This window comes from Triticum aestivum, chromosome 1B (genome assembly GCF_018294505.1).
Source record: "Triticum aestivum cultivar Chinese Spring chromosome 1B, IWGSC CS RefSeq v2.1, whole genome shotgun sequence".
Classification (NCBI taxonomy): domain Eukaryota; kingdom Viridiplantae; phylum Streptophyta; class Magnoliopsida; order Poales; family Poaceae; genus Triticum; species Triticum aestivum.
Window position 1 is genome coordinate 89747993 of NC_057795.1, and position 10051 is coordinate 89758043.

The 10051-nt window shown below is 42.0% G+C and overlaps 1 protein-coding gene across 2 annotated transcripts; it reads left to right on the top strand.

Moving 5' to 3' along the window:
• The first annotated feature begins 3149 nt into the window (after positions 1 to 3149).
• On the top strand, positions 3150 to 9176 carry LOC123109047 (RRP15-like protein). Of its 2 annotated transcripts, none has more exons than XM_044530381.1 (8): positions 3150 to 3774; positions 3872 to 3973; positions 4069 to 4150; positions 4260 to 4279; positions 4788 to 4845; positions 6044 to 6114; positions 8560 to 8652; positions 8744 to 9176. In XM_044530381.1, the coding sequence occupies exons 1-8, from the start codon at positions 3322 to 3324 to the stop codon at positions 8801 to 8803; spliced, it is 939 nt and encodes a 312-aa protein (XP_044386316.1). In that variant the 5' UTR covers positions 3150 to 3321; the 3' UTR covers positions 8804 to 9176. The 2 variants fall into 2 exon arrangements, with proteins under 2 accessions (XP_044386316.1, XP_044386317.1); XM_044530382.1 differs by having other exon boundaries at positions 6047 to 6114.
• Positions 9177 to 10051: the final 875 nt, after the last annotated feature.

A 10051-nucleotide genomic window follows, 5' to 3' on the forward strand; every position in this document is an offset into this window, starting at 1 on the left:
AATTTCCTTACCACACATAAGGGCATCGTCGTGACCAAGGGAGTATAAAGAAGCACAAGGGTGCGTCCAACCGGCTGGATTGCACCGCCGGAGAACTTCTCAAAGCTCAATGTAGATGCTACAATACATCGCCAAGGGCATGTTGGAGCTATGGGGGTATCTGTCGTGACCAAGCGGGGGTTTTCCTTGGAGCATCTGCTATGGTGTACAACAATGGTGATCCAACTACTTTGGAGGCGATGGCCATTCGAGAGGGGTTGGATCTGGCTACATATTTGCATATCCAGCAGATACAACTCGCATCAGACTTCAAGGGAGTGATTGAAGAAACTCAGAGTGGAAGTGGAGCTACTTACGGGGCGATCATCAAGGAGATCAAGCAACAACAATCTACTTTTATTTCTTGTATTTTAGTTCATGAATTTAGGAGCTCAAATGTTAAGGCTCATAACCTAGCGAGACATACTTTAACTTTGGGACCTGGCCGCCATGACTGGTTTGGCCAGCCTGTGGGGATTCCGTTCGTCCATGTACACATTGTGACGGTATGAAATAAAAGTCTCGCGAGGTTGTCTAAAAAAAGAATTTCCGTACCACACATAAGGGCATCGTTATTCCTCGTGTTCAGCGATTTGAGAAGCGCCCGAGTGTCTGGCCGGCCAACCCACGCGGGCAGCACCAGCCTGTTTCTCTATTTTTTCACGTTTCTTGTTTTTCCTTTTTTTTACTTTTGTTTATACTTTAAAATATTCGAAAACACATTTTAGGAAATGTTGAACAAGAATATAAAAAATGTTGAACAAGTATTCGATAAATGATGAATAAGTATTAAAAATGTTGAACAAGTATTTGAAAAATGTTAAATAGTTCTTAAAAACGTTGAATGAGTATATGAAAAATGTTAAACAAGTATTTAAAAATGTTGAAAAAGAATTTGAAAAATGTTGAACAAGTATTTGAGAATGTTGAAGAAGTAATAAAAATGTTGAACAAGTATTTGAAAAATATTGACTAGGTATTAAATTTGAAAGAGTATATGAAAAATGTTGAACAAATATTTGAAAATGTTGATTAAGTGTTTGATTTTTTTTGAATAACTATGAAAATGTTGAGAAAGTTTTTGAAAAATGTTAAAATAACGTTCGGGCAATATTGAACATGTATACAAAAAATGTTGATCACTTGTACAAGAAATGTTTCTGACATGTACGGAAATGTAGAGTAAAAACAAAAACAAACATAAGAAACAAACAAAAAATGAAGAAAAAGAGAGAAAACCAAACAAAAAACGGAGAACAAAAAAAGAAAACTAAACAAAAAAGTGGAGAAGAAAAAGGAAACCAAATAAAAACTAAGAAAACCCAATAAAAATAAAAATAAAAAACATAAGGAAAAAACGGTAAAAAACAATTGAAATAACCAGCTTCATTCGCCTCAAGTAAAAAGCGCACCACCAACTTACCATGTGCAATTTCATTGGCGCAGTGGCTAGCGTCATGGGCTCCTTCCCTGGCGACCAGAGATCGATTCCCACTTCTCCCTATTTCCCGTTCCTTCAGCATTCGAACGTTGCGCGAAAATGGGCCGGCCCAACTAGTCTAGAACCTTCAGCGAGACATCCTCGCGCGATCATTTAATGAGATAAATAGCATTCACGCCATACATAAACCCTAAATCCCCAATTCCCCATGGCGCAAGGCGCTACCTACGCGTGCCGCCATGCCCTTAGCCACAATGGCGCCCCCTACTACCACTCGGCGGGAGTGATAATCCTATGGTCCAGAGCTTCAATGCAATTTTATTTATGTTTGGGATGCTTTGTACTCCAGGTGATCTTTTATAATACATCTATATCTACTCGCATTAAAACCCCCCAAAAAAATTATCGTAAGTCCCCGTAAATAATTATTAGGACAATTTTGTTCTATAAGTTGAAGATGCTCTTAGTATTGTTTTATATACCCTTAACTAGTATAAATTTTGAGGATGTCTTCATTTTAAGTTTATGTATAGGTTGTGTGTGGCTCATCAAACAAAACATGGTAGGCATCTGGTCCGGCCTGTCCTATGCTGAGGTACGCATCCGACCGGACCTGACTCATCATAGGGGAACCAACATGAGGGGTGGGCTCTCTTTCCTGAACCCAAACCCATATAGTTTGAACACTTTCCTCTATCTCTATTAGATACGGAAATCCAAATTTATTTAGAAACAAATGGTTTTGCACTATTGTACCTGGGCACAACTATGTACCGCATACAACAATCCCAAGCGCAGTGTCGTGTGTAGTGCTTCCTGCATGTGCTGACCAAGAAACATAGCTGAGTGGGATGCTGCTTCATCCGCTCGTTTATTGCAAAAGTTATTCTTTTATAATTCAATTTATATTATGAAATATCCTAAAATCAAATTATTTATATTTAAAATGTTTATGCAGTGCTAAAAAATGTTCACAGAAATTTGAAAATTCAATGAAATTAAAATAACATACATAAAAAAAGTTCACCGTGTATAAAAAATATACAATGTGCACTCGAAAAAATATATACGTTTATTTTTTTAGAAAACCCCATAAAAATTAATGAAGAAACACATAAAACAGAAAGGCCGGTGAAAGAGATATATAAGGGCATGTGCAATGATGCTAACTTAAGAGTGCCACATTAGATAATTGGTGAGGTGAAAGAGAGAGTAACCACAAGAAAAGGTTTGCCTTCTCTTAGTTAAGAGATAATCTCTTAGCAACAATTGTCTCACCATATATTTAGGGATATCTAGTTATTGAAGACAAGAATTAGAAAAATCCATTGTACATCACTTTTATTGTGTTATCTAGATTATGCGGTGGGCATAAGATAAGACAGCCTTATCAATCATTGTACCTGCCCTAAACCACTACAATAGCAAACTGGAAAAAATCCCGCGAAACACGGTCAAAACCATTAAAAAAAACAAAGCAGGGAAAGTTCATGCAAAAACCGGTCAAAACCACCACAGAAACAGACAGGAAGAAAAACATGTGAAAAAACTTGTCAAAAGCTTCCTGAAATACTGCTCCTCCAGGACCCGTATTGGACCGGCCATCTGCCTCCGGCCGAAGGACTACTTAAGACTAGCAGCGGTCCATTTACTTTGCTTTTAGCCCAGCCCAGGGCAATACCGCACGTAAACCCTAAATCCTAAATCCCCATTGCGCGAGCCCGCTACCTACGCGTGCCACCGCCGCACGCTACGCTAGCCGTCGTCACTGACCTGCAAAGGAAGGGGAGGCCGCCGCCGAGAGGCAAAACCTACAGCCCGAACCCTAACGAGCTCCGTCCATGGCGGACTCCCCCGCGCAACCCGCACCAGCTGCGGCCGCCGCTGCCGCCGGGAACCCCCACAAGCGCAAGAACAAGGGGAAGGGCAACCCCAACAAGAAGAACAAGAAGCTGAAGGGCCCCGACGACACCACCCGCCGCCGCCGCAAGCCGAGCGCCAAGTTCCTCAAGCTGCTCGAGAAGCGCGCCCGCGACTACAACTCCGACGACGACGACGACGCTGCCCAAGTCCGACCACGAAGGTCACAGCCACGACCGCCGCCGAAGCAACGTGATGCTGCTCCCGATGTTGGCGACGACCTCAAAGAGGCCCCCTCGTCCGAGGAGGAGGCCTCCAGCTCCGGCGGGGAGTCAGATGGAGAAAAGGCGGTCACCATGTTCCAGGAAGGCTGCAGGGCTTTCCAGGCCGCCTTCACCAAGATCATGGAGAAGAAGCTCGCCGACAACCCATTGGTTGGTTATTCCCCTAATTCTCAACGTTTTTTTACATTTCTGTCATGATGATGCAGAAGATATAAGGGGGACTAACACCTTTTCTTCTTGTTGCTAGGGTCCAATTCTGTCGGCGGACAAGAAATTGGTCGCCGCCAAGTTGGCCGAGGAGGCGGACGAGCACAAGTCCAAGGGAGAGGCCCGCAAGGAGAAGCGCCTTGTATGTTACACCTCATTCACTTGCTTGCTAATTCACCATGCACTTAAAATGCGTTTGTGTTCAGGGCATGACCTCTTGTTTTGTGGCAAATGTAGGCTGCACAGAAGGGTCATAAAGTACCTGAGAGTGCTATTGACAACAAAGAAAAGATGCTTATCAAGGTTGCAACCCAAGGAGGTAATGTTCTGTTTTCTACTATGTCATTTTGCTTGTGTCTAATATCAAACTTCTCTAAACTCACCCCTTGTTCTCCAACATCTTTTCATGTACTATATTGATGATGCAGTTGTCAGGTTGTTCAATGAGGTAAGCACACTTGTCTTTTCTTAACTGCTAGACATATATGTTGCTCTGTTTGTTGTCAATATAATTATTCATTCTAGGGAGCTTCCATGGATTCTTATCCTGATGCAAATTTGTGGTTCTAATTTTTTTGGGCATTCAGCAAAATATGCTATGCAACTCCAGTTATTTCCTAAGACTCCCATACATATCATACTCCGTTCAATTGTCTGTATATATTCAAGAAATAGATTTGCTTAGTTGAAGCTGCAATTAGTTCCACACTTAGTTACTTACCTACTATGGGCTTATTTGATTCAAACGAATCTCATTAGGGTTTTGGAGGATTTGAATCCTTAGGAATTCTTCTGGTGTAGGTTACTTGATTAACTTTATTAGAATCCTTAAGAATTGGAACCTATTGGAACATTTAGGTTCTTTCCTAAATATTCCCTTGCACTCTATTTTGTATATACTTTGGAAAAAATCGTGTTAGCTAATTAGTAAGTCTTAAAATTGTTTTTTTTCTCAGGTGAGCAAGCGACAGACTAGGAAAGGTTTGAATCCATCAAGAAGTAAAGATGTTAAATGTATGACCTTTTCCTTTTCAATGCTATTTACTTCCTCCATTATTTAAGATTCATTTAACTCCTTCGCCTACTTTTTTGGACTTGTAATTTGTGGATGGCCAAACCTTGCATTATCGTTGTCTATTAATTATCTGGAAAGAAAAGCTTTAGTGGGAATGGGATAACTCAAATTATTTTTTGACAGGATGATTGAACATGTTTCTTCATTTCTTGTTAGACAGAACAGTAGACTGAAATACAATTTGCTGTATGAAATGCCAGTTAGTCATCACTATTACAATCTGGTTATCTTTATCCATTTTTGTTGCTGTTTGAAACAGATCATCCTTGTGCAAAACATGTGAACTGCCTCTTTCCTATCTGCTTTCAATCTGTATCCAAGAATGAAATATCAGCATGCACCCATTATCCCGTGTCATCACAATACGACATATAAAGTGGTGATGCGGGTGTTGTTATTTCCATTGTTTTTTAAGGCGTCCCGCCTTGGACGCTTAGGCGATAAGGCCCCCCCCCCCCCCCCCCCAACGCCTTACAAATATGCCCGCCTTAGGCGCTTAGGCGTTGCCTAGGCGATAAGGCGCCCCCCCAGCGCCTTAGGTCGCCTTACCGCCTTAAAAACTATGTATTTCTGAAGTCTTGTAGGAGTAGTTGTTTTAATCAAGCTTGAAAATAATTATGTGAAATCTTCTTTTCAAACATCTCAGTTGCAGAGTGAAACTTGTGAAAAACCATTAAAGTTGGTGACCTGGACTCGTAGTTTATCAAGCCTTTAGCTAATTAGGTGCAGTCCTGAGCTTCAAAGCTCAGGTTGATGTTAATTAGAGTTGCAATGGACATGATACAGGTCTGCTTTCTACTCTGTAAACACCACCATATATGGGCCACTGAATGACCAAGTGTTGGGAGAGGCATATAACTGCTTACATTTTAGAGGGTTTGAATTTGACGACTTGATGTTTGACTGTAAGAACAGTAGATGTACATTTGTTTGATAATTTGCAGACAAACTTAAAAATCAATTAGAACTGAAAACAGCTGGAGATATGACATGCTATAGTTCTTTTGATGCTAGCATACCATCATATTGACCCATGATTGTGCATACCATGCCTATCTTCTGCGTTCAGTTTTGATGCTCACAACCATTTCTATACTGAAATCCAAATGGGGCTGATTGGTTTGCTGTTCATCCTAGCAGCTTTGGCAAAACACTCTGTACCATCTAAAGAAGGACAACAAGGCCAGGGATCTTCCAAGTTCTCAAAGGTAGTTACACCTAATTCTTTCTTCACTAAGTGATTGTTTGAATAACTAGTATTTGGAACAAGTATTAGCAAAACCAGTTTTCAGAGGATTTTTAGGAAACACTGTTTTTGAGTCGAACGACTAGTCGATGAGTCGAACAACTAGTCGACTCAACAACCTGTCGACTAGGCGATGAGTCGCGACTAGTCGCAACTGCAGGGTTGACTATTCAAGAACGACTCATCTACTCGAAAACCTTGTTAGGAAAACTATTTTCAGGTTGTTGTTTTGTTGAAGCTGATTTATAGGATAATTCGTTTGGACTTGAAAACTTCAAATATCAATGAGAGTATTAAATAGATTTTTCTTTGTTCCTGAACTCTCCTTCACGGACACATATGCAATCGTCAACTCCGTGCAACAGCTTTGGCCGAGAATGACGATGATGATGCCATTGAAGAAATACTGCATTATCTTTCTTATTGTGAGGCCGCTGCTTCCTGCTGACACCATTATCTCGCTGAGATCGAAATCACAGCTTTGGCCGAGCAAGATGTCTTCTCCATCCTCCGCAGTGACCTGAGAGCAGCACTATGAAGACTGTAGGAAGTAGCATCAGCGTTGCTGGTGGTCAGCAACATCCAGCAAGGGGCTCCCTGGAGCTATTGTCACGTCGTTCGCATGCTCTGTGGTAAGAAGATTCGATCTCCTCAAGCAATAGCTTGCCCGTATGCATCCTTCACGGGCAGCCAAAACAGCAGATTCACATGGAAACTGTAGTTACTGGACTATGACCATTGGAGTCGGCCGGCTGTGGCGGATGGCAGAAGTGGCGCTGGCGGCTATGGGCGAGGGTTGGCAGTGGCGTAGCCGCGTAAGGCCGAAGCGTAGTCGGTGACAATGGGCTGGCAGTGGCGTAGGACAGAAAAGACGGCAGCGACCATGGGTGAGGGACAACAGTGGCATGGGGCGGAAGCGACAGCGGTGACCATGGGTGTGGGCCGGCAATGTCGTGGAGCGGAAGTGTCGGCGGTGACCATGGGTGTGGGCTGGCAATATCGTGGAGCGGAAGTGTCGGCGGTGACCATGGCCGAGGACCGACAGTGGCGGAGGGGGTAAACGTCGGCGGCGACCACGAGTAATTGTTGCAAGATGATGACTGGCAAGGGGCGGCACAATCCTTCATGGCGGCGGCAGCATTAACAATCCACGAGTAATTGTTGATGGATGATGACTGGCTTTGTTGGTTCATGAGAGAATGCGTTTTTGTAGAAACAATTATTAGTCGATTTTCCATAAACGCAAAATTACAAGTTTAGGCGAAATACGTTCTAGTAATCCACGGATTGGCTACGATATGCAAACAGAGTTTGCGCTAACCTCTGTGGGTCAAACCCTGTCAACAGAAGTCTCTTCAGCGCAGCAACACAAGTCAAAATATGCTGCTAGGGCAGGTTATCTTACCCTAGCAGCATTTCAGGATAAGATACAGGTCTAGAGCTCTCTTAGTTAGTAAGTGAATGTATCTAGACAGGTAGTAGTAAATTCAGGTTTTGCTTGTACTAGTAGCCGTTGTCGGTTTAAACTTCAGGAACCGACCCTCCCTTTGTACTATAAATACAGCCCAAGTGCTGGCAATAGAAATAAGTTTTTCACTCACCAATCAAGAGTCTCTCCTGTGTGCTAGTCCACAATTTTTTTGCTTGCTTTGCTCAGTGTCCCCCGAGTACTCGCAGTTCGGCCCTGAGCACTCACAGTTCGGGCTAACAACCTCAGGGTGGAATCAGTTTTACTTAAAACGGATTCTGTCAAAACATGCTATCCAAACAACTCCTAAAAGTCCGCCCCTTCAGTTTAGGGGCTCATGGTACTAGGTATTAATGTTGTGTTGTCCGATTAAATCTGTGGACAATGGAACTCATCGTTGCTAGTGTACCAATCAGTCACAGTAAACTACAAACAAGACTCGATTTTGAAACTAGTTATTTGGTGTACAAAGTAAATGAATCTATGCATGGTCGAAACATGTAAGCTAATAGCTGTAAAAAGTACCACAGTGCAACTTGACATGAAACGCTAAAGCAAAGCCCATAGCGCACCCCTTCTCTTTTGCATATGAATGTGACCGTGGTTGTATAGTGGAGTTTGAACACTATGTCTAATTTAGAGGCTAGAAATTTTGAAGATGAGGATTGCCATGAGCCATTGAGCCATAAGACAGTAAAAGCTGCAGGATATAGGAGTAGTTGGGGGATAAATACCAGTATACTAATCATCCTAACAGTAGTAAAAAAGCTGGTTCATTGGTTTATGCAACTAAGCTGCTAGTTCACTTGTTGGTGTAATTAACTAGCTGAACTGCTCAGGTTTCTAAGTATTTTGCAACATATTTTTAATACAGTGTTGCATATATAACTGAACTTGTGGATTTCTGTGCATGTAACTCATAATTGATCTGCTTATTAGAATATTGGCAAAGGTGAAGATGAGCCAGGGTGGGCCCCTCTACGTGACACATACATGCTTGGTTCCAAATTGAAGGACTGGGATAAAGCGCAGGTAAAAATCTTCTGGATATAGCATTATTTGTGTGAGTACAATCACACATGCACCTGTATAATAATTAACTAATGTCTTGTTTACTGGGCAGGATTCTGATGTGGCTAAACCGAGTGAGGTCCCTTTGGACAACTTTTCTGATGATGAATAGGAAACAAAATCTATTTGCACGGTTGGCTGAGGGGCTACATTTTGAAGGGGGGAATGGAGGGCAGTGGATGCTTTTGGATGCATCCAAGAGCGCAAGATTTTGGAGAGGGGAAGAATGGCGTCTCTGATGTGGTTTTTGTTTACTAGGTTTCATTGTGTGCATCCAAGAGCGCAAGATTTCTACATGCAAACCTTGTAGTTTTAGTTTCTCTTCATCCTTGTATCACAACAAAATTCTTGCAAAACTGTGGTCGCAGCTTAACGAGTATAATTGTTTTGCCCAGAATTCTTTGTAGTGCATCAAGACGAACCTTATACTTTTGTGCTGCAATGATTTGTTGTTGAAAATCGGAAATACTACTAGTTTGTCCGAAGAGGTTTTTCTGGCATACCGGCAAATTGTAACTGGAATAGCTGTACGAATTTGATTTCAAAATGTATAACTCAGGATTAACAAACCTGGGGTCCAGGTAGCTTTTGCAAGCTTTGGTAAGACCAAAGCAGCTGCACATATACACAAACGACTAACTATGGCGCACATCCTGATTGCCTAGAGGAAAATGCACCAGTAGTCCAGGAAACAGTGGCAGCCACTCTTAACACCTTTTCTTTTGATTTGAGAACCTCTATCACCCATCACAAGGTGTACCAGGAAGCAGCAACAGCCGATATCGTGCATGTTGTAATTCTAGCGATACATTGAAACTTCCTGGTGCCTTCTATGCCTATGGATATCAAATTCACATCTCCAGTAAGCAGGTGCACAACAAATAACCCACAAAAATAGGAAAACTGTGACACAAATAAGAATGAGCTATGTATCCTCAGCATAGAAAAGCCTGACCTTATATAAAAGGCCTGGGCGGTTGATATTGACATGAAGCTATTCGTCCTCTGGTGGGTCAATGTCTAAGAATCTCTTTGTTGTGACTTTATCCTTGGGTAGCTCACCGGAAACTTTATCAATCATTAATTTCAGCCTGGTATGAAGTTCGTTTCATATTGCACTATGGTGAAGAAGGTGAAGTGCCTATTTGCAAGGTTAGTTTTCTCCTTTATTTCTCCTCAACCTATCTCTATTGGATGGACTTACACCCATACATATTTAATTTTTCACCTATACAAAAACTAGGAAGATCCACTCCATTGGTAATTCCATCAATGGCACCCTTATCAAAATACCCTGTTAGTTCGGTTGGGTAGGTCAGATGCTATAAGAACTTTACCAACCATTCATACCAGCGGTTAA